Source organism: Nerophis ophidion, linkage group LG12 (genome assembly GCF_033978795.1).
Source record: "Nerophis ophidion isolate RoL-2023_Sa linkage group LG12, RoL_Noph_v1.0, whole genome shotgun sequence".
NCBI lineage: Eukaryota > Metazoa > Chordata > Actinopteri > Syngnathiformes > Syngnathidae > Nerophis > Nerophis ophidion.
Window position 1 is genome coordinate 52,374,962 of NC_084622.1, and position 25,980 is coordinate 52,400,941.

The following is a 25,980-nucleotide window of genomic DNA, read 5'->3' on the forward strand; positions in this document are numbered from 1 at the left end:
AGCCGGTACGTTGGAGTTCAACCCGGTGGACGAAAGGGTAGCCTCCCTCCGCCTTCGGGTGGGGGGACGGGTCCTGACTGTTGTTTGTGCTTATGCACCAAACAGCAGTTCAGAGTACCCACCCTTTTTGGGAACACTCGAGGGAGTACTGGAAAGTGCTCCCCCGGGTGATTCCCTTGTCCTACTGGGAGACTTCAACGCTCACGTTGGCAACGACAGTGAAACCTGGAGAGGCGTGATTGGGAAGAATGGCCGCCCGGATCTGAACCCGAGTGGTGTTTTGTTATTGGACTTTTGTGCTCGTCACAGTTTGTCGATAACAAACACCATGTTCAAACATAAGGGTGTCCATATGTGCACTTGGCACCAGGACACCCTAGGCCGCAGTTCCATGATCGACTTTGTAGTTGTGTCATCGGATTTGCGGCCTCATGTTTTGGACACTCGGGTGAAGAGAGGGGCGGAGCTTTCTACCGATCACCACCTGGTGGTGAGTTGGCTGCGATGGTGGGGGAGGATGCCGGACAGACCTGGGAGGCCCAAACGCATTGTGAGGGTCTGCTGGGAACGTCTGGCAGAGTCTCCTGTCAGACAAAGTTTCAATTCCCACCTCCGGAAGAACTTTGAACATGTCACGAGGGAGGTGCTGGACATTGAGTCCGAGTGGACCATGTTCCGCACCTCTATTGTCGAGGCGGCAGATCGGAGCTGTGGCCGCAAGGTAGTTGGTGCCTGTCGGGGTGGCAATCCTAAAACCCCTTGGTGGACACCAGCGGTGAGGGATGCCGTCAAGCTGAAGAAGGAGTCCTATCGGGTCCTTTTGGCTCATAGGACTCCGGAGGCAGTGGACAGGTACCGACAGGCCAAGCGGTGTGCAGCTTCAGCGGTCGCGGAGGCAAAAACTCGGACATGGGAAGAGTTCGGGGAAGCCATGGAAAACGACTTCCGGACGGCTTCGAAGCGATTCTGGACCACCGTCCGCCGCCTCAGGAAGGGGAAGCAGTGCACTATCAACACCGTGTATGGTGCGGATGGTGTTCTGCTGACCTCGACTGCGGATGTTGTGGATAGGTGGAAGGAATACTTCGAAGACCTCCTAAATCCCACCAACACGTCTTCCTATGAGGAAGCAGTGCCTGGGGAATCTGTGGTGGACTCTCCTATTTCTGGGCTGAGGTCGCTGAGGTAGTTAAAAAGCTCCTCGGTGGCAAGGCCCCAGGGGTGGATGAGATCCGCCCGGAGTTCCTTAAGGCTCTGGATGCTGTGGGGCTGTCTTGGTTGACAAGACTTTGCAGCATCGCGTGGACATCGGGGGCGGTACCTCTGGATTGGCAGACCAGGGTGGTGGTTCCTCTCTTTAAGAAGGGGGACCGGAGGGTGTGTTCCAACTATCGTGGGATCACACTCCTCAGCCTTCCCGGTAAGGTTTATTCAGGTGTACTGGAGAGGAGGCTACGTCGGATAGTCGAACCTCGGATTCAGGAGGAACAGTGTGGTTTTCGTCCTGGTCGCGGAACTGTGGACCAGCTCTATACTCTCGGCAGGGTTCTTGAGGGTGCATGGGAGTTTGCCCAACCAGTCTATATGTGCTTTGTGGACTTGGAGAAGGCATTCGACCGTGTCCCTCGGGAACTCCTGTGGGGAGTGCTCAGAGAGTATGGGGTATCGGACTGTCTTATTGTGGCGGTCCGTTCCCTGTACGATCAGTGCCAGAGCTTGGTTCGCATTGCCGGCAGTAAGTCGAACACATTTCCAGTGAGGGTTGGACTCCGCCAAGGCTGTCCTTTGTCACCGATTCTGTTCATAACTTTTATGGACAGAATTTCTAGGCGCAGTCAAGGCGTTGAGGGGTTCCGGTTTGGTAACCGCAGGATTAGGTCTCTGCTTTTTGCAGATGATGTGGTCCTGATGGCTTCATCTGACCGGGATCTTCAGCTCTCGCTGGATCGGTTCGCAGCCGAGTGTGAAGCGACCGGAATGAGAATCAGCACCTCCAAGTCCGAGTCCATGGTTCTCGCCCGGAAAAGGGTGGAGTGCCATCTCCGGGTTGGGGAGGAGACCCTGCCCCAAGTGGAGGAGTTCAAGTACCTAGGAGTCTTGTTCACGAGTGAGGGAAGAGTGGATCGTGAGATCGACAGGCGGATCGGTGCGGCGTCTTCAGTAATGCGGACGTTGTACCGATCCGTTGTGGTGAAGAAGGAGCTGAGCCGGAAGGCAAAGCTCTCAATTTACCGGTCGATCTACGTTCCCATCCTCACCTATGGTCATGAGCTTTGGGTCATGACCGAAAGGATAAGATCACGGGTACAAGCGGCCGAAATGAGTTTCCTCCGCCGTGTGGCGGGGCTCTCCCTTAGAGATAGGGTGAGAAGCTCTGCCATCCGGGAGGAACTCAAAGTAAATCCGCTGCTCCTCCACATCGAGAGGAGCCAGATGAGGTGGTTCGGGCATCTGGTCAGGATGCCACCCGAACGCCTCCCTAGGGAGGTGTTTAGGGCACGTCCAACTGGTAGGAGGCCACGGGGAAGACCCAGGACACGTTGGGAAGACTATGTCTCCCGGCTGGCCTGGGAACGCCTCGGGATCCCCCGGGAAGAGCTAGACGAAGTGGCTGGGGAGAGGGAAGTCTGGGTTTCCCTGCTTAGGCTGTTGCCCCCGCGACCCGACCTCTGATAAGCGGAAGATGATGGATGGATGGATGGATGGCAATATACGATATATATTACGATATTTAGCCTTGGCCTTGAATGAACACTTGATGCATATAATCACAGCAGTATGATGATTCTATGTGTCTACATTCAAACATTCTTCTTCATACTGCATTCATATATGCTACTTTTAAACTTTCATGCAGAGAGGGAAATCATAACTAAGTCAATTGACCAAAAGTGTATTTATTAAATACTCTCCATTCTCTCACGGGTGACTTTTTAAATGAAAGAACAAATTAGTAGTGCTGCTACCTTTTTGTAGTAACACTTCTGCTGCATACTTTGTATATTGCTGTTGTCTGCTTAATATCTTCCCGCTAGAAGTTAAACCACCGCCAGATGATGGATCCCCTGCTCTTTATTTTGGGCATTTATTGTTCTTCCTCCATTTGTGATCAGTTTTGCACCATCTCTCTCTTGTATTGTCACAATCTCTGCTCCGCTTGCACGACCTGCCTCAGCTAACGTTAGCCATGTTGCTACCTCAGTATGTGACGTATGTAAGACGGCGGGCTTGTTTTACATCTCTGTGAGAAGGAGAGACGAGAAGGAGTGAGAAACGCCAGTAATGTAATGCCCGCAGCTAAAAGCAACTGTGTGAGAACGTATAATCGAATTTTACGATATAGTCATTTTCTATATATGCGATATATCGTTTATATTGATATATCGCCCAGCCCTAATTCTGATTTATGTGTAATAGTTCATCAGCGTTTGTCATGATCCCACGTTTGTTGTCCCCCCAACACTGACCCTTCCAGCCTCCCTTTTATGTTTGAGAGGGGAAGTTGGGATATTGGAAAGTGAGATGGGAGAATGTTCCAACTGGAGCTTGTTTTCATTTCATGTTTAATTTCCTGACGCCAAAGCCCTTGGCTTTCCGCTGCTCACCCCTCTGACCTCTCGGAGGCGTGCAGACGAAGGCGGCCCGAGCAGGCGTGCACATTTACATGCTCCTTTGTCCGTCCCCGAGCCCTTTCCCCTTTGCAGGAAGGTGGAGGAGCAAAGACGGCCCAGGCACATATGTTAGCCTATGTGTCCTGTTTCACCGAGGCCTTTGAACGGCTGCAGGAAGAGGACCCGAGCCAAATACTTTGGCAAAGAGATCATTCGTGGCGCAATATGAAGTCACATGTGTCTTGTTGCTGCACCGCATGCTCACTTGTCCCACTGGATAGTCCAGTGGCGTCTTTGCACTTGCATCATGCAGCCTACTCCCTGATGGGCTTGTCCAGATGCAGATTTATTGGTGCCGGCACCAGAATGTGTTTGGATAGTTTTCCTTACATTTTGATACTTTTCAAAGTAAAGCAGACCATAAGCCAGTGGTTCTCAACCTTTTTTCAGTGATGTACCCCCTGTGAAATTTTTTTTAATTCAAGTACCCCCTAATCAGAGCAAAGCATTTTTGGTTGAAAAAAAGAGATAAATAAGTAAAATACAGCACTATGTCATCAGTTTCTGATTTATTAAATTTGATATCAGTGCAAAATATTGCTCATTTGTAATGGTCTTTCTTTAACTATTTGGAAAAAAAGATATAAAAATAAGTAAAAACTTGTTTGAAAAAATAAACAAGTGATTCAATGATAAATGCAGATTTCTCCACATAGAAGTAATCATCAACTTAAAGTGCCCTCTTTGGGGATTGTAATAGAGATCCATCTGGATTCATCAACTTACTTCTAAACATTTCTTCACAAAAAATAAATCTTTAACATCAATATTTATGGAACATGTCCACAAAAAATCTAGCTGTCAACACTGAATATTGCATTATTGTATTTCTTTTCACACTTTATGAACTTACATTCATATTTTGTTGAAGTATTATTCAATAAATATATTTATAAAGGATTTTTGAATTGTTGCTATTTTTAGAATATTTTTTAAAAATCTCGAAGTACCCCTTGGTATACCTTCAAGTACCCCTAGGGGCACACATACCCCCATTTGAGAACCACTGCCATAAGCAATTACATTGTTGGCTTTATTTTACTCCCCAAAAAATCATATGACAATCAAAGAAGAATGTTTGAATTAAATAAAATAGTGAACATACTAGACAACTTGTCTTTTAGTAGTAAGTAGAGATGTCCGATAATGGCTTTTTTTGCCGATATTCTCCAACTCTTAATTAACGATTCCGATATCAACCGATACTGATATATACAGTGGTGGAATGAACACATTATTATGCCTCATTTTGTTGTGATGCCCCGCTGGATGCATTAAACTATGTAACAAGGTTTTCCAAAATAAATCAACTCAAGTTATGGAAAAAATATGGCACTGCGTATTTATTATTGAAGTCACAAAGTGCATTATTTTTTTCAACATGCCTCAAAACAGCAGCTTGGAATTTGGAACATGCTCTCCCTGAGAGAGCATGAGGAGGTTGGGGGATGGGGGGGCAGGGTTGAGGTGAGGGGGAGGGGGTAATAGGGGTGTATATTGTAGCGTCCCGGAAGAGTTAGTGCTGCAAGGGGTACTGGGTTTTTATTCTGTTGTTTTTATGTTGTGTTACGGTGCGGATGTTCACCCGAAATGTTTGTCATTCTTGTTTGGTGTGGGTTCACAGTGTGGCGCATATTTTTAACAGTGTTAAAGTTGTTTATACGGCCACCCTTAGTGTGACCTGGATGGCTGTTGACCAAGTATGCCTTGCATTCACTTGTGTGTGTGAAAAGCCATAGATATTATGTGATTGGGTCGGCACACAAAGGCAGTGCCTTTAAGGTTTATTGGCGCTCTGTACTTCTCCCTACGTCCGTGTACCACTCCGTACAGCGGTGTTTTAAAAAGTCATGCATTTTACTATTGGTAGCTCAAACACTGCCGACTCCAAATGGAGGTAAGCTGTGTTTAAAGCTTTAACTTTGTTAGTTTTTAAGCCAAAATGTGTCCATTCTTCGATCTCCAATCTGTTTCTGCTTGTAAGTACTTTGTGCGTGTGCATTGCTTAACATGCGCCTTTGCTCGTTTTACCGGCAATGTCACAGCGCACCGTTATGACCTGGAAATAAAAAACACTTCAGAAGCAGTATAATACCAAGTGTAATACATTACTACCACAATACTATATTAGTACCTCTATACCGTACTCTTTAGTATACCGGCCCATTAAACATATGTTTCTTATTGCAACCGAACCTGTATCCCGTACTCTTTAGTATAACTGTGTACCGTACTCTTTGGTATAACTGTGTACCGTACTCCTTAGTATAACTGTGTACCGTACTCTTTAGTATACATGTGTACTGTACTCTTTAGTATACATGTGTACCGTACTCTTTAGTATACATGTGTACCGTACTCTTTAGTATACATGTGTACCGTACTCTTTAGTATACCTGTGTACCGTACTCTTTAGTATACATGTGTACCGTACTCTTTAGTATACCTGTGTACCGTACTCTTTAGCATACATGTGTACCGTACTCTTTAGTATACCTGTGTACCGTACTCTTTAGTATACGTGTGTACCGTACTCTTTAGTATACGTGTGTACCGTACTCATTATTATCTTTATGCCTTACTCATTAGTGCCTTTATGCCGTACTCTTTAGTCCTGGTATGCCGTATTCTCAGTGCCAGTGCCAGTACACTGTACTTTTTAGTATACAGTTATACCTTACTCTTTAGTATTGGATACCGTTCTCATTAGTACCGGTATGCCGTATCGGTATACTGTACTCTTAGTGCTGGTATGCTGTGCTCTTTAGAGCCGGTATGCTGTACTCTTTAGTACAGGCATACCATACTCTTTTGTATCAGCATACCGTACTCTTTAATAATGGCAGTACTGGCATACCGTACTTATTAGTACCGGCATACCGTACTCTTCAGTACTGGCATACCGTACTATTTAATACCAGCATACCGCACTCTTTAGTACTGGTATACCATACTCTTTAGTACAGGCATACCGTACTCTTTAGTACCGGCATACCGTATTCTTTAATACTGGTATACCGCACTCTTTAGTACCAGCATACCGTACTCTTTAGTACTGGTATACCATACTCTTTAGTACCAGCATACCGTACTCTTTAGTACTGGTATACCGTACTCTTTAGTACCAGCATACCGCACTCTTTATTACTGGTATACCGTACTCTTTAGTACTGGTATACCGCACTCTTTAGTACTGGTATACCATACTCTTTAGTACAGGCATACCGTACTCTTTAGTACCAGCATACCGCACTCTTTAGTACAGGCATACCGCACTCTTTAGTACTGGTATACCATACTCTTTAGTACAGGCATACCGTACTCTTTAGTACCAGCATACCGCACTCTTTAGTACAGGCATACCGTACTCTTTAGTACAGGCATATTGCACTCTTTAGTACCGGCATAACATACTCTTTAATACTGGTATACGGCACTCTTTAGTACTGCTACGGTACGACCCTAGTCCCATACAAGAGGATGTGTTTGAGTGCCATGTTGGCTGTCCTAGTTCCTGCAGTCACATCTGCAAGGAGGCGGCCGGGAGCACCAAATGTTTGGAGGCAACACAGCAATTGGCGACCACGTTGACAGCAAAAGGCAGCTTACAGAACCATTAAAGGCCTTTATTTATGCTCAACACCCAGGAGGCAGAAAGAGGAGAGAGTGCGGGAGGGCAGAGTGCAAGAAGTCCAAAAAGCAGCTTTGAAGTCGCAGCCGTCTCACCTCATGGCTGACATGCAGGTTGATAGAGTGTCTCACTCTCCCGGCCCGAGGAAGACGTGGACGGTAAAGTCCAAGTCTGACTCCTAACCAACATAATGGCAGCTAAAGCCCCAAACTGCAACTAGGAGACTTTCATCATCCGACTGCGAGACGCTCGCTCTGGCACTTTCTGCCAGAAACATCTGTGCTCCAGTGTCTCGCTCCCAAGATGAAAAGGATTATTAAGTCGCTTGCCAAGCTCCCAATGCCCTTTGGTATTCTACGGTTGCAGATCCCTGGACTTTGTCTTGATGGACCTTCCCTTGCAATTGTGGGATTTAGACTTGATTGCGTGCGTATTTGGGGTCTGTTTTGGTCCAAGCTCACAGTGACTCAGAAGAGTGGGCTGTGTGCCTGTCAGTTGGGGAAGTTAATTATATTCATCTGGGGATTAAATGCGTCTATGTGAACGCAACATTTTTGTTACAGTACCGTCACACGGACCAGACCGGCCATGCCGCGCCGGACTGTGTCTCGGACTACGTTTGGAAATTGAAACTGGCATCTCGAGTGCTTTTTATATCCTTTGAAAAGAGACGGATGACTTCTTGTGTCTTCCACCCCCGCACCACAGTTGTGCCAGGAAGTAGTTTGCACATAGTAGCACCAGGGAGAAGCCCTTGGCCTCTGACCTTTTTGTGGAGAGTTCTGCAGTTAGAGCTGAAAGTGATCTTTGGATCCCGCCCGTCCCACTGTGATCCAAGGCTGGCGTGAAGAACAGAGGACTGGAAAAGGAGAACAATAGACTGCATGTTCTGTTGTTAGGTTAGCTCTTTAACCTCATTCCCTCTGGGGACTATTGGTATGCTAACTACTAGGCTTGTCCTGATACCAATATTTTGGTACCACTACTGGTATTTCCATAACTTTTGATACATTTCTAAACATAGGGGACCACAAAAAATGGCATTATTGGCGTTATCTTACCAAAATCAATCAATCAATCAATGTTTATTTATATAGCCCTAAATCACAAATGTCTCAAAGGACTGTACAAACCATTACAACTACGAAATCCTCGGAAGAACCCACAAAAGGGCAAGGAAAACTCAAAACAATCTTAGAGTACATTAAACCAGTGGTTCTCAACCTTTTTTCAGTGATGTACCCCCTGTGAACATGTTTTTAATTCAAGTACCCCCTAATCAGAGCAAAGCATTTTTGGTTGAAAAAAAGAGATAAAGAAGTAAAATACAGCACTATGTCATCAGTTTCTGATTTATTAAATTGTATAACGGTGCAAAATATTGCTCATTTGTAGTGGTCTTTCTTGAACTATTTGGGAAAAAAGATATAAAAATAACTACAAACTAGTTGAGAAATAAACAAGTGATTCAATTCTAAATGCATATTTCTCCACATAGAAGTAATCATTAACTTAAAGTGCCCTCTTTGGGGATTGTAATAGAGATCCATCTGGATTCATCAACTTACTTCTAAACATTTCTTCACAAAAAAAGAAATATTTAGCATCAATATTTATGGAACATGTCCACAAAAAATCCAGCTGTCAACACTGAATATTGCATTGTTGTATTTCTTTTCACACTTTATGAACTTACATTCATATTTTGTTGGAGTATTATTCAATAAATATATTTATAAAAGATTTTTGAATTGCTGCTATTTTTAGAATATTAAAAAATAAAATATCACGTACCCCTTGGCATACCTTCAAGTACCCCCAGGGGTACGCGTACCCCCATTTGAGAACCACTGCATTAAACCAATCCTATTAATTAGTTGCAGACGCCCCAAAATATAAACAAAGACAACATTTTACACATAATAATTATCAATCAATCAATGTTTACTTATATAGCCCTAAATCACTAGTGTCTCAAAGGGCTGCACAAACCACCACGACATCCTCGGTAGGCCCACATAAGGGCAAGGAAAACTCACACCCAGTGGGACATTGGTGACAATAATGACCCAGTGGGACGTCGGTGACAATGATGACTATGAGAACCTTAGAGAGGAGGAAAGCAATGGATGTCGAGCGGGTCTAACATGATACTGTGAAAGTTCAATCCACAATGGATACAACACAGTCGCGAGAGTCCAGTCCAAAGAAGATCCAAGACACAGCAGCGAGAGTCCCGTTCACAGCGGAGCCAGCAGGAAACCCTCCCAAGCGTAGGCGGACCAGCAGCGCAGAGATGTCCCCAGCCGATACACAGGCGAGCAGTACATGGCCACCGGATCGGACCGGACCCCCTCCACAATTATAGTTTAACATGCAGAAAACACAACATTTTCTAAATAAAGGGGACCACAAAAAATGCCATTATTGGCTTTGTTTTAACAAAATATCTTAGAGTACATTAAACATATGTTTATTATTGCAAGTTTGTCCTTAAATAAAATAGTGAACATACTAGACCACTTGTCTTTTAGTAGTAAGTAAACAAACAAAGACTCCTAATTAGTCTGCTGACATATGCAGTAACATATTGTGTCATTTATACACCTATTATTTTGTCAATATAATAAAGGACAAACTGTAAAAATGGATTATTAATCTACTTGTTTATGAGGTCGCAACTTGTCCAGGGTGTATGCCGCCTTCCGGCCGAATGCAGCTGAGATAGGCGCCAGCACCCCCTGTGACCCTCAAAAAAGGGACAAGCGGTAGAAAATGGATGGATGGATGGAATCTACTTGTTTATTTACTGTTAATATGTGCTTATTTTCCATTTCAACATGTTCTATCTACGTCCATCCATCCATCCATCTTCTTCCGCTTATCCGATGTCGGGTCGCGGGGGCAGCAGCCTAAGCAGAGAAGCCCAGACTTCCCTCTCCCCAGCCACTTCGTTCAGCTCTTCCCGGGGGATCCTGAGGCGTTCCCAGGCCAGCTGGGAGACATAGTCTTCCCAACGTGTCCTGGGTCTTCCCCGTGGCCTCCTACCGGTCAGACGTGCCCTAAACACCTCCCTAGGGAGGCGTTCGGGTGGCATCCTGACCAGATGCCCGAACCACCTCATCTGGCTCCTCTCCATGTGGAGGAGCAGCGACTTTACTATGAGTTCCTCCCGGATGGCGGAGCTTCTCACCCACTGTGAAGGAAACTCATTTCGGTCGCTTGTACCCATGATCTTGTCCTTTCGGTCTCAACCCAAAGCTCATGACCATAAGTGAGGATGGGAATGTAGATCGGCTGGTAAATTGAGAGCATTGCCTCATCCACTCTTCCCTCACTCGTGAACAAGACTCCCAGGTAATTGAACTCCTCCACTTGGGGCAGGGTCTCCTCCCCAACCCGGAGGTGTCACTCCACCCTTTTCCGGGCGAGAATCATGGACTCGGACTTGGAGGTGCTGATTCTCATTCCGGTCGCTTCACACTCTGCTGCGAACTGATCCATTGAGAGCTGAAGATCCCGGTCGGATGAAGCCATCAGGACCACATCATCTGCAAAAAGCAGAGACCTAATCCCGCGGCCACCAAACTGTCAATCCTTTCCGTGTCCGGGCCAGGTAAGGTTCCCCGTGTTGAGTCAAATTAAGCCGCAGCTTAATTTGACTGCTTAAATCCCGGCCAGGGTATCCAGAAGCCAGTAAACACTCTAGCGGGTCTACCTGGTTGATCCTGCCAGTAGCATATGCTTGTCTCAAAGATTAAGCCATGCAAGTGCAAGTGCAAACGCCTTGACTCCGCCTCGAAATTCTGTCCATAAAAGTTATGAACAGAATGGGTGACAAAGAACAGCCTTGGCGGAGTCCAACTCTCACTGGAAACGTGTCCGACTTACTGCCGGCGATGCGGACCAAGCTCTGGCACTGATCGTACAGGGATCGGACTGCCACAATCAGACAGTCCGATACCCCATACTCTCTAAGCACTCCCCACAGGACTTCCCGAGGGACACGGTCAAATGCCTTCTCCAAGTCCACAAAGCACATGTAGAATAGGTTGGGCAAAATTCCTAAGCACCCTCAAGAACCCTGCCAAAAGTATAGAGCTGGTCCACAGTTCCACGACCAGGACGAAAATCACACTGTTCCTCCTGAATCCGAGGTTGGACTATCCGGCGTAGCCTCCTCTCCAGTACACCTGAGTAAACCTTACCAAGAAGGCTGAGGTGTGTGATCCCACGATAGTTGGAACACACCCTCGGGTTCTCCTTCTTAAAGAGAGGGACCATCACCCCGGTCTGCCAATCCAGAGGTACTGCCCTCGATGTCCACATGATGCTGCAGAGTCTTGTCAACCAAGACAGCCCCACAGCATCCAGAGTCTTAAGGAACTCCGGGCGGATCTCATCCATGTTCTATCTACACTTCTGTTAAAATGTAATTATCACTTATTCTTCTGTTGTTTGATACTTTACATTAGTTTTGGATGATACCACACATTTAGGTACCGATCCGATACCAAGTAGTTACAGGATCATACTGTTGCGCCTTTGTCACATGGCTGCGATTGTCGTGTTCCCCTCCAACGCAGGAAACAAGCAGGTAAGATTAAGCTTTCCGTAATAAATTAAACGCAGGACAAAAATACAAAACTAAGGATGCTAGCAAGCGTGGAGCTAAAACAAACCAAAATGTCACCAACGGTGGAAAAAGGAGGAATTGTATTGTGTAGAATTATCTCGAGAGCGAGGAGAAAACCTGGAGAACGTAAACATTGACCCAGCAACTATTGCTAGGTGACAGGAAACTATGAAGGGGAGTGACTAACCCAAACACCTGGTGGGAACACTAATTGCAAAACTAAGACAGGTGAAGAGGATCAGTGCCCATGGAAACCAAAAGAAAACAAGGAAAGGGTGTACCTCAGGACCAGACTAAAACAGAAAAACTACCAAACCCAAACCATGCCATGACCTGGCTGACGGATCATGACACATACATTGGTCGTATTCCAAGTCCTCATGTGTAAACATAAAAAGGAAAAAAAATGTTTAAAAAATATCGATGTAATAGGGATGGGCGATATATAAATATAAAGGATATATCGCAGGTTTGTCTCTGTGTGATATAGAAAATGACTATATTGTAATATTAGAGTATAAATTCTCACGCAGTTGCTTTTAGCTGCGGGCATTACATTACTGGCGTTTCTCACTCCTTCTCGTCTCTCCTTCTCACAGAGATGTAAAACAAGCCCGCCTTCTTACATACGTCACATACTGAGGTAGCAGCATGGCTAACATTAGCTGAGGCAGGTCGTGCAAGCAGAGCGGAGCTTGTGACAATACAAGAGAGAGATGGTGCGAAACTGATCACAAATGGAGGAAGAACAATAAATGCCCAAAATAAAGAGCAGGGGATCCATCATCTGGCGGTGGTTTGGCTTCAAGCGGGAAGATATTAGGCAGACAACAGCAATATACAAAGTATGCAGCAGAAGTGTTACTACAAAAAGGTAGCAACACTACTAATTTGAACTTTCATTTAAAAAGTCACCTGTGAGAGAATGAAGAGTATTTAATAAATACACTTTTGGTCAATTGAATTAGTTGTGATTTCCCTCTCTGCATGAAAGTTTAAAAGTAGCATATATGAATGCAGTATGAAGAAGAATGTTTGAATGTAGACACATAGAATCATCATACTGCTGTGATTATATGCATCAAGTGTTCATTCAAGGCCAAGGCAAAATATCGTAATATATATCGTATATTGCAATATGGCATAAAAATATCACGATATTAATAAAAGCTAATATCGCCCAGCCCTACGATGTAACTCATAGTAGTATCAATTAGATACGTTACTGTACTTGGTATCATTACAGTGGATGTCAGGTGTCGATCCACTTATGGTGTTTGTTTACATTCAGGCGCACTAGCTTTGTGAGCTACTGTATCCTTTTACGGCAGATTTGGGAAAAATAAGGCCCGGGGGCCACATGCGGCCCGTTAAGAGTCATCTAATTAGTTACTATGGTCCTTTAAATAGTTACTATGGTCATCTAATAAGTTACTATGGTCATCTAATAAGTTACTATGGTCATCTAAATAGTTACTATGGTCATCCAAATAGTTACTATGGTTATCTAAATAGTTACTATGGTCATCTAATGAGTTACTATGGTCATCTAATGAGTTACTATCCTCATTTAATGAGTTACTATGGTCATCTAATAAGTTACTATGGTCATCTAATGAGTTACTATCCTCATTTAATGAGTTACTATGGTCATCTAATAAGTTACTATGGTCATCTAATGAGTTACTATGGTCATCTAATGAGTTACTATCCTCATTTAATGAGTTACTATGGTCATCTAATTAGTTACTATGGTCATCTAAATAGTTATAATGGTCATCTAATTATTTGCTATGGTCATCTAAATAGTTACTATGGTCATCTAATTAGTTACTATGGTCATCCATATAGTTACTATGGTCATCTAATTAGTTATAATGGTCATCTAATTAGTTACTATGGTCATCCATATAGTTACTACGGTCATCTAAATAGTTACTATGGTCATCTAATTAGTTACTATGGTCATCTAATTAGTAACTATGATCATCTAATTAGTTAATATGGTGATCTAATAAGTTACTATAGTCATCTAAATAGTTACTTTGGTCCTCTAATTAGTTACTATGCTCATCTAATTAGTTACTATGGTAATGTAATTAGTTACTGTGGTCATCTAATGAGTTACTATGGCCATTTAATTAGTTACTATGGCCATTTAATTAGTTACTATGGTCATCTAAATAGTTACTATGGTCATCTAATTAGTTACTATGGTAATCTAAATAGTTACTATGGTCATCTAATTAGTTACTATGTCATCTAATTAGTTACAATGGTCATCTAAATAGTTACTATGGTCATCCAATTAGTTACTATGTCATCTAATTAGTTACAATGGTCATCTAAATAGTTACTATGGTCATGTAATTATTTACTATGTCATCTAATTAGTTACTATGGTAATCTAAATAGTTACTATGGTCATCTAATTAGTTACTATGTCATCTAATTAGTTACAATGGTCATCTAAATAGTTACTATGGTCATCCAATTAGTTACTATGTCATCTAATTAGTTACAATGGTCATCTAAATAGTTACTATGGTCATGTAATTATTTACTATGTCATCTAAATAGTTACTATGGTCATCTAATTAGTTACTATGTCATCTAATTAGTTACAATGGTCATCTAAATAGTTACTATGGTCATGTAATTATTTACTATGTCATCTAATTAGTTACTCCACTGTTGGGACGGCGCGGTGGAACCTGGCCGTGCGCAACCTGAGGGTTCCTGGTTCAATGCCCACCTAGTACCAACCTCGTCACGTCCGTTGTATCCTGAGCAAGACACGTCACCCTTGCTCCTGATGGGTGCTGGTTAGCGCCTTGCATGACAGCTCCCTCCATCAGTGTGTGAATGTGTGTGTGAATGTGGAAGTAGTGTCAAAGCGCTTTGAGTACCTTGAAGGTAGAAAAGCGCTATACAAGTACAACCCATTTATCATTTACTATTGTTTACAATGGTCATCTGATTAGTTACTATAGTCATCTAATTAGTTACTATGGTCATCTAATTAGTTACTATGGTCATCTAATTAGTTACTATGCTCATCGTTCATATTTGGCTATTTTTTTTGTATTTTTGTTTCGTTTCACTTGATCATAAAACATGTGGCTGGAGGGGGGTGTGATGTTCATATGTTAATATTCAGTGTTTTACCCTTCATAGGTGATATTGTAAATCCCTCATTCTTTATTTTCGTGTACATTCTGGGTGTCTCATTCTGTAAAGAATGTAAAATTCCATTCCGTTTTTTCAAGCAGTTGGTCATAACCTTGTTAGCATTTAATCAAACATTATTGTGAAGTTTTGTATTAGTGTTTCTGATAACAGGACCCAAGCTCACATACTGTACCGCAGATTTTCACAGCTTATGATGGATAGATATACTGGCCCCCAGACATATTTTTTTCTCTAAATTTGGCCCCTTGAGTCAAAATAATTGCCCAGGCCTGCACTACGGTGTTCGGTGAAGTATGTTTAGCTATTCCTCGTCCTGCAGAGATGCAACTTATATGAAAAGTTACTTAATTTGTCGATATGGAGGCGAGGATTAGTGATTTAGAAGTAGCTAAAACACTGCAGATGGATGTTTGCTGTTAGCTAGCTAGCCATGTCTTAAAGTACCTCATCCTGAGGATGTTTCGGTGTTAGAACTTCACCTTTATTGTCAGTTTTTAGGCCAAAATGCGTCCGTTCTCCCTTTTCTGTCTACACACTGTGTCTGCTTGTAAGTACTCTGTGATTGTGCACTGCCGAACATGCTCGTAAAACCAGCAATGTCACGATGACGTGCCGTCATGCTTGGGACTTTTCAGAGTATAGTACCGTTTTTACTTCATTAGTACCACGATGCTATACTAGTACCGGTGTACCGTACAACACTAGAAAGTACAATATCCCGCATGTCATGTGATCATCAATCCCCCAACCTCACCTGCACTCGAGCTTCCGTCAGGTCGGTCCTCAGCGCCAGCTGCTCGCGGGCGTACACGTCTGGGTAGTGAGTCTTCTGGAAGACCTTCTCCAGCTCCTCCAGCTGGTAGCTTGTAAACGTTGTGCGATTGCGCCGCTTCTTGCCTTTGTTGCTCTCAACCTCGTTTTTGTCCAGAGGGCTGGAAAGATCTGAACCCGGACGCTCGCTCGGCCCCTTCACGCCACTTTCCTTCAGGTTTAGGTAGCTGCCTTCCATCCCGGGGGCGTCGACACCAGAGGGCAGCTCGGACTCTGTCAGGCCGTTGTTGTCTTTTCCTGCGTCAAGAGATGAAAGGATAGGTGAGAGTCATGCGTTTTTTATCTGGATTGTTTGAATACTGAGAGAAGCATATTGATGTCTTGTTATTCCACTACTGATGCATATTGATGTCTTGTTATTCCACTACTGATGCATACTGATGTCTTGTTATTCCACTACTGATGCATACTGATGTCTTGTTATTCCACTACTGATGCATACTGATGTCTTGTTATTCCACTACTGATGCATACTGATGTCTTGTTATTCCACTACTGATGCATACTGATGTCTTGTTATTCCACTACTGATGCATACTGATGTCTTGTTATTCCACTACTGATGCATATTGATGTCTTGTTATTCCACTACCGATGCGTATTGGTGTCTTGTTATTCCACTACTGATGCGTATTGATGTCTTGTTATTCCACTACTGATGCATACTGATGTCTTGTTATTCCACTACTGATGCATACTGATGTCTTGTTATTCCACTACTGATGCATACTGATGTCTTGTTATTCCACTACTGATGCATATTGATGTCTTGTTATTCCACTACCCATGCATATTGATGTCTTGTTATTCCACTACTGATGCGTATTGATGTCTTGTTATTCCACTACCCATGCGTATTGATGTCTTGTTATTCCACTACCCATGCGTATTGATGTCTTGTTATTCCACTACTGATGCGTATTGATGTCTTGTTATTCCACTACTGATGCATACTGATGTCTTGTTATTCCACTACTGATGCATACTGATGTCTTGTTATTCCACTACTCATGCATACTGATGTCTTGTTATTCCACTACTGATGCATACTGATGTCTTGTTATTCCACTACCGATGCATATTGATGTCTTGTTATTCCACTACCGATGCGTATTGATGTCTTGTTATTCCACTACTGATGCATATTGATGTCTTGTTATTCCACTACTGCAGGGGTTGGGAACCTTTTTGTCTGAGAAAGCCAAGAAGCCAAATATTTTAAAATGTATTTCCCTAAGAGCCATATAATATTTTTTTTAACACTGAACACAACTAAATTTAAGTAAGACCAACATTTCCAGAGTATAATAGGTCTCTTATTCTTTGTATTAACATTGTTATTCTGAAGTTAACTGCGGAGGGGGCGTGGCCTGCGGGCCTGCAGCAAAGCGGGATGTTGCCAGGACCGGCCTCGAAATCAGCGACAGGTGTGTAGGAGGCCCACCTGGGCCCTTTTATCTAAACACCTGTCGCTCTGTTATAAGCAGCAGCCAGGAGGAGAGACAGCGTTGGGGCTGGAGCCATAGAGCGAGTGAGGACAGAGAGAAAAAGACAATTGCTGGAAAGCAACTGACAGACTAATTGAAAAAAAACAACAATATTTTAACCCTAAAACAGGCTCTCATGTCGGTGCTTGGTGGTCTGAAGAACCCCCAGGAGGGCAAGCCCGACACTAAACAATAATGAATAAATTACTTCTTACCATTAATGCAACTTCTTGAACATAAAAATGCATGAGAATGTTTTATATTTTGAATGTTATTTTTTACACCATGACTAAGTGGATTTTTTCATTACTTATCCTGTTAAGCAATGTCAGTTCAGATTTATCTGAGAGCCAGAGGCAGTCATCAAGAGAGCCACATCTGGCTCTAGAGCCATAGGTTCCCTACCCCTGGACTACTGGCACTTAATTGACTTGGTAAGTAGAGGCGGTCTATTAGTTTTCATTGTCTTCAAAACTTCTCTTTTGATAGATGGGACCCTCAAAATGTGAATTTTATTTATTCAAGTTAAATGTGTACGAACAAAAATTATGAAAGATAAAAATATATATTAATCACACTTTTTAATCGGGATTAATCAAGACTAATCACAAAGTTTGCTCCCTAAAATTAAATTCACTTTAATGGACATTTAAAAGATAATATAATTTTTGGGTCACATGCAATTTTGTCAGAATGTCATACAGTAACATTGCTTTATAGAATTTTTTTTTTATTGCTCAAAACTTGGTAACAATATATATATATATATATATATATATATATATATATATATATATATATATATATATATATATATATATTTAGCAGTGCAATATTTCTTATCAACGCTCATCAAGTACTATTTTCCTTTTTTTTTTTTAGCACTTTTTAGACAGACGTGCAAACTGACTGCAGGATTGGTGCTAGCAACAACTGTCCAATAATGGCTTTTTTGCCATTATCCGATATTCCGATATTGTCCAACTCTTCATGACCGATTCCGATATCAACATATATATATATATATATATATATATATATATATATATATATATAGTCATGGAATCAACACATTATTCCGCCTCATTTTGTTGTGATGCCCTGCTGGATACATTAAACAATGTAACAAGTTTTTCCAAAATAAATCAACTCAAGTTATGGAAAAAAATGCCAACATGGCACTGCCATATTTATTATTGAAGTCACAAAGTGCATTATTTATCTTAACCTGCCTCAAAACAGCAGCTTGGAATTTTGGGGGGGGGGGGGTAGCAACCCAGAACAGTTAGTGCTGCAAGGGGTTCTGGATATTTGTTCTGTTGTGTTACGGTGCGGATTTTCTCCCGAAATGTGTTTGTCATTCTTGTTTGGTGTGGCTTTAGAGTGTGGCGCATATTTGTAACAGTGTTAAAGTTGTTTATACGGCCACCCTCAGTGTGACCTGTATGGCCATTGACCAAGTATGCCTTGCATTCACTTGTGTGTGTGAAAAGCCGTAGATATTATGTGATTGGGCCGGCACGCAAAGGCACGTCCCGGAAATTGTTGTTTGCGTGGAATCAGGAGAATGGTGGCCCCGGGAGATATTCAGGAGGGGGCAGTGAAATTCGGGAGCCTCCCGGGAAAATGGGGAGGGTTGTTAAGTATGACTGGGAGATGCAACTGCTCTGTACTTCTCCCTACGTCCGTGTACCACTCCATACAGTGGTATTTGAAAAAGTCATAAATTTTACTTTTTGAAACCGATACCGATAATTTCTGATATTACATTTTAAAGCATTTATCGGGTGATAATATCGGCAGTCCCATATTATCGGACATCTCTAGTGCTAGTGGACGGACAGACGAGAATCCTTCAACCTACGTGTGTGTGTCATAGCCATATTGTCTATTCAACAACATAATTTTATAATTTTATAGCTGCTAGAGGACTTAAGCGGCTGATTAAAAGTCAATTCAATTGATGTTTTGGTGTCTTTCATTATTGTTTAATGATTTTCATTTTTTTCACATGTAACATATATTATACAAATATTTCATATATAAAAACATTTGTAGACAAAGTAAGTGGAGCCTCCCTCCCATGCACCTTTTTAGCTGCAAAAAAAACCCCCAACTAAATATGGTGTGCCTGTAAATGTGCTGCACGACTGCTTCTAAAATGCCCATAAAAAGTGGTACATGTCTCCTGCAACATAGCAAAACGCCACAGGTAGGAGCAGGAGAACATGAATGTGCAGTAAATGAGTGTTTCTGTGGTGATACCCCGTTTAGTACACGCAAAATCCTCATTTGAATAAGGCGGCCTGAACCACTTTTCCACTGCACAAGCAGTCTTGGTAGATCACACGCAACACGGGGGTTGCCGTGTGGTCTTTGGATCTCAGTAAATCAGGCCCCATGAGTTTAATTTTTCACGATCACGCACTGAAACCACAAAACTACCGCAGACCGTCATGAATACATCTGTAATTAGTGTGTCTGCTAAGGCGACTATTTTATTTTTACATAAAGCACCCTGTCATTTATTAATTGACTTTATATAAGCTATTTTCAGGGAAGGCGCCAGTGGCGTTTCCAGACTTTTTTTTTATCGGGGTGGCACCCATAAAAGGGTAAGTCTACCCCAGGGGCAGCTTTAGCTAGCGTAGTAGCTTACCACCACTAATTATGGAGGGAATCTTCTCGTAAGACAATCGCTAACATTAAATAACACCGCTGTTGAGAGTCATCTGGCATAAAAGGAAAGAACTTAGAACATTACGCCATGCGATTTTTGGGGGGATTTCCTTGAATTTTTTTGACCTTGGAAAATGGCAGTTGGGTTGATAAAGGTGAGTGGAGTGTGTGGCGGGTTTGAATATTTGGAGTAGATTGTTTAACACCCACTCATTTTCAGTGGGGAGGAAATTCCAGGAAAACTGGGTAATTTTGAGAAAGGGAAAACAGGTTTTCTGTTGGCTATGAGGGAAGGTGGTGTAGGTGGATGGTTGACGGCTCATAATCAGGTTTAAAAATGACCACCTTTTTGTTTATTATTATTTAGGGCATTGTAGAATAATGAATGTTCCATTCATTTGATTGGAAAATTCCTGGAAATTTCAGGAAAAGGGGTAACTTTTAAAACATAGGTACTAGATGGTGTTGGTTTCCAATCGATTGAAAAATGCTGACGTACTAATAGTTCCAATTGAGAATGGGTATTTTGGAATTCCTGGAATTTAGGGAAAACCGGGAATTTTTCAAACATTGTTACTAGCACAATTGTCCTCGATGATGTGAATTTTTCGAATCGGTTGAAAAATGCTGATGAAGTAACAGTTCAAATTGAGAATGGGTATTTTGTAGGGGTGTAACGGTACGTGTATTTGTGTTGAACCGTTTTAGTACGGGGGTTTCGGTTCGGTGCGGAGGCGTACTGAATGAGTTTCCACACGGACATATGAATTAGCCGCCTATGCTAAAGTCTTAACAAACTGCTCCGCTCCGTTCTGCCTCCATCTCCTGCACAGCACCCAGCATTGTCCCTCCCACACATCTGATTGGTTACAACCGGAGCGATAACAAGCCAATCAGCAGTGCGTATTCAGAGAGCATGTAGTCAGCGCTTCAGCATCGAGCAGATAGGCGTGTAGTAGGTGAGCAGCGGACTCTCCCAAAATTATACTAAACACTTCCAAGTCAACTACTACTAACTTCACTATAAGCCCAATGACCTAGAAACAAACTCACTCGCAGTCCTGGCTTGAGGTGAAGGCTAGTTAGCTTTTAGCGTAACATTAGCTCATTTTGCTGTGTGTGTGTGTGTGTGTGTGTGTGTGTGTGTGTGTGTGCGTGTGTGTGTGCGTGTGTGTGTGTGTGTGTGTGTGTGTGTGTGTGTGTGTGTGTTGATTGAGGTGTGTTGGAGCAGCAAAAAAGGACATTATGTTAAATGAAGAGTTTCTGTCTCTGATAGTGTATGTAATAATGTAAGTGCATCATAAAGCCTACATGAACTCCATGGTGTTCAGGGATGAATAGTCTCTCCTATTGCTCTTGTGCTATATTGTCAGCTATAGTTAGATGAATCATTAGTAATGTAGCAGCCTAGTTTTGAATGGCAGGATCCCTGCTATCACATGTTGATACAAATATAACATTTACATAATAAAAATCAACTACAGGCTTCCCCAATGCTGTAATAAATTAAGCATGATGAGTTGACTTCAAGTACCTAGGAGTCTTGTTCACGAGTGGGGGAAGAGTGGATCGTGAGATCGACAGGCGGATCGGTGCGGCGTCTTCAGTAATGCGGACGTTGTACCGATCTGTTGTGGTGAAGAAGGAGCTGAGCCGGAAGGCAAAGCTCTCAATTTACCGGTCGATCTACGTTCCCATCCTCACCTATGGTCATGAGCTTTGGGTAATGACCGAAAGGATAAGATCCCGGGTACAAGCGGCCGAAATGAGGCGGGTCTCTCCCTTAGAGATAGGGTGAGAAGCTCTGTCATCCGGGAGGAACACAAAGTAAAGCCGCTGCTCCTCCACATCGAGAGAAGCTAGATGAGGTGGTTCGGACATCTGGTCAGGATGCCACCCGAACGCCTCCCGAGGGAGGTGTTTAGGGCACGTCCAACCGGTAGGAGGCCAGGGGGAAGACCCAGGACACGTTGGGAAGACTATGTCTCCCGGCTGGCCTGGGAACGCCTCGGGATCCCCCGGGAAGAGCTAGACGAAGTGGCTGGGGAGAGGGAAGTCTGGGCTTCCCTGCTTAGGCTGCTGCCCCCGCGACTCGACCTCGGATAAGTGGAAGAAGATGGATGGATGGATAGATGGAGTTGACTTGAAACTAGGGCTGGGCGATATTGCCTTTTTTTCATATCGCGATATTTTTAGGCCATGTGACGATACAGCATATATATCTCCATATTTTGCCTTAGCCTTGAATGAACACTTGATGCATATAATCACAGCAGTATGATGATTCTATGTGTCTACATTCAAACATTCTTCTTCATACTGCATTCATATATGCTACTTTTAAACTTTCATGCAGAGAGGGAAATCACAACTAAAAGTGTATTTATGAAACAGTTATTAAGCAGTGGCACAAACATTCATGTCATTTCCAAAACAGAAAGTGCAAGATTGTCAGAGACATTTTAAGTGTCAAATAAAAATGTGCTTTTTATAGCAACGCTTTTTCCCCCCGCACTTGACAAATTACGGTTGTCTGTTGGACATATTCCCACTTGAAGCCGAACCACCGCCAGACCATGGAAACCCTGCTGTTTTTACTGGGAATTAAGTCTTCCTTCATTTGTTACCAGATCTGCACCTAATTTCTTGTATTCCCACTCGTACCGCTACGTTAGCAGCTAACGTAGCCCAGTATGAACATTGTTTACAATCATGGCCACCAGCAGCGAGAACAAATGTTCAATTTACACATATCTCTTATGTGTGACTGCCATCTACTGGTTACACTTCTCATTTCACCATGTACCAAATAAAATTGCTTCGAGGTCGGTAAGCACAATTATAATTATTCCGTACCACTCTAACCACTCAGTGGCCTAGTGGTTAGTGTCTGCCCTGAGATCGGTAGGTCGTGAGTTCAAACCCCGGCTGAGTCATACCAAAGACTATAAAAATAGGAGCCATTATCTCCCTGCTTGGCACTCAGCATCAAGGCTTGGAATTGGGGGTTAAATCACCATAAAATGATCCCCGGGCGCGGCACCGCTGCTGCGCACTGCTCCCCTCATCTCCCAGGGGGTGATCAAGGGTGATGGGTTAAATGCAGAGTGTAATTTCGCCACACCTAGTGTGTGTGTGACAATCATTGCTACTTTAACTTTAACTTTAGGTGCACCGAGTTATGAGGCGCACTGTCGGTTTTTAAGAAAAAGAAAGTATTATTTTTCCCCATTTTGACAGAAAAAATACATGTACTGCATGCTGTTGCATATCTTGAAAATTGTAAATACTATCTAATAATGCAACACATATGTTTTTGTTCAAATAAAATAAAATACTTGAGTATCTGTTAGACTTTTGAGTTTAAAGCAAGTCATCAATCAAATTGTACGCTGTCAAAATGACACAAAATCCCGTCTGTCGCCAAAATTTTACCTTGAATAAATAAAGTAGTAGTGACATTTTCCATTTACACTGATAAACTCTAAAAACAAAACAAAAACATAATTGTATGGTTAAAAAAATAGTCGAACAGTTTTTCTTCTATTTATGTTTTATCTATTTTTTTCTTTATTTTTTATCGTGCTGTGTTTGTGTTGTGTTTGTTCGTTTTTTTTGTGTTATCTTTTAACCTGACAATTATACAGAACTTTGGCTACCCCTGTGGTAACTTTTAAATGCGATTTTTAGGGTCCTTGGCCCATTGCCAAAGGACTCCTGTGGAGTCCTTTGAAACTGTAACGTTTTATTATTCTTTCTTTCTTCCGCACCTATACTCGCCTATGCGCTGTATTTTGACCCCCTCAACATGCTTCAAAACTCACCAAATTTGACACACACGTCGGTCGGGCATGCCTTTCCAACATATTAGGCAGCCAAACCAGAAAAATCTAAATTGCGCGCTAGCGCCCCCTAGGAAGGAAAGAAAAACCGACTGCTTGTAACTTCCGTTAGGAATATCGTAGAGACATGAAACAAAATCCTCTATGTAGAACTGACTTAGACGTAAATTCCCCATTGGAAATTTCTATACCTAAAATCAACAGGAAGTTGGCAAAAACCCCTTCAAAGCAACATTTTCGCAAAAAATGCTATTTTTGCCTCTTTCAGCTGTAATTTGACCCTCTTAAAATGCTTCAAAACTCACCAAACTTGGCACACACATCAGGACTGGCAGAAATTGCGATCTAATGAAAAAAAATAGTAATAAAACTCAAAATTGCGCTCTGGTGCAATTTTTGAATAAAACACAGAAAAAACTGCTTCTAGGAAGAAAACACAGACAAAACTGCTTGTAACTTCCAGTAGGAATGCCGGAAAGACGTGAAACGAAAACTTCTATGTAGGTCTCACTTAGACCTACATTTTAATGATTGAAATCCTTCGGCAAAAATCAACAGGAATTAAAAATTTACCCCTTCAAAATAAAAGTTTTGTAAAAACCCGTCACCTTTTTCAAACGTAAACTCCTCCGAGTGCGTTTGTCATTTCAGCTTCAAACTCGTACAGGAGAGAGATTGAACCCTTTTGATTAAAATGTTCCAACAAAGTTTTGATTACTGCTCCGGTTATGATTTTACACACCTTTTAAAGGACACCCACGCACATTTTCCTAGAAAATGTCATTTTTGCCTCTTTCAGCTGTAATTTGACCCCTTTAAAATGCTTCAAAACTCACCAAACTTGGCACACACATCAGGACTGGCAACAATTGCGAGCTAATAAAAAAAACCAAACCCCAAAACTCAAAATTGTGTTCTAGCGCCCCCTAGGAATACAACACAGACATACTGCTCCTAGGAAGAAAACACTGACAAAACTGCTTGTAACTTCCGGTAAGAATGTCAAAGAGACATGAAACAAAAACCTCTCTGTAGGTCTCATTTAGACCTACATTTGAATAATTAACATACTTTAGCAAAAATCTACAGGAAATTTGATATTTTCACTTCAATACAACAACGCCATTACTTTCACAATGCATTAAATAGTGGCACCAAGGCGTCTTCTACCGCTTATCCGGCCGTGGGTCTTGGGGGCAGCAGCCCAAGGCGGACCCGACCAACGCTGCTTGCAGCTTTAATTATATATAAAGTTGATTTGATGTACAGTAATACACTGTAAGAAGAACTACCATAGATTTTATGGTCAAATTTTGGCCAATATTTGTTTTACTGGTACAGATGTAACTCTAAGGCAGGGGTCGGCAACCAAAAATGGTGAAAAAGCTTTATTGGACCAAAAAAAAAAAGAAAAGCCGTATATAAGTGTTTTAATAAAGGCAACAAATGATGTAAGTGTCTATATTGACTATATTAGCCTGCTATCAAAATAACTGTCGCAGTTTCCAAAATTGTAAAACATTAGTAAAACAGAAGGCTTCTCAGAGGGTAAGATAACGTTTAGATATTACTGGCTTAGAATGGCCAAATGTCCTAATTAAAGAAAATGGCCGGCTGTCTTCTTCAAATGGATTTATAACAATTTAACAATATAACAAGCTAGGTAGTATTTGCTGTGGTCTGGAACAACGTGGCACACCTATCAGAAATGCAGCCAATATTTCATACAGATAATATTTCATGAGAAATGCAGATATAAACTAGATAGACAGAGGACATAGGAAATCAAATGAGGTCAAATATCCATACAAGTGAGGCATAATGATGCAGTATGTATATAAAGCTACCCTCATAGCATGTTAGCATTGATTAGCTTGCAGTCATGCACTGACCTTATATGCCTGTCTAGCGCGCCACACAAGTCAATAACATCAACAAAGCTCACATTTGTGCATTCACACACAGCATAAATAGTTTGGTGGACAAAATGAGACATAATTCCCGGCCGCGG

At 42.3% G+C, this 25,980-nt stretch overlaps 1 protein-coding gene across 1 annotated transcript in view; it reads right to left on the reverse strand.

Annotated features, from left to right (window-relative positions):
- Window positions 1-25,980, reverse strand: part of LOC133563544 (homeobox protein aristaless-like 4) — a 101,477-nt gene that overhangs the window by 19,583 nt on the left and 55,914 nt on the right. The window contains exon 2 of the mRNA XM_061917715.1: window positions 15,885-16,198. Coding sequence (XP_061773699.1) covers window positions 15,885-16,198 — 314 coding nt within the window. The remainder of the gene's footprint in view (window positions 1-15,884; window positions 16,199-25,980) is intronic.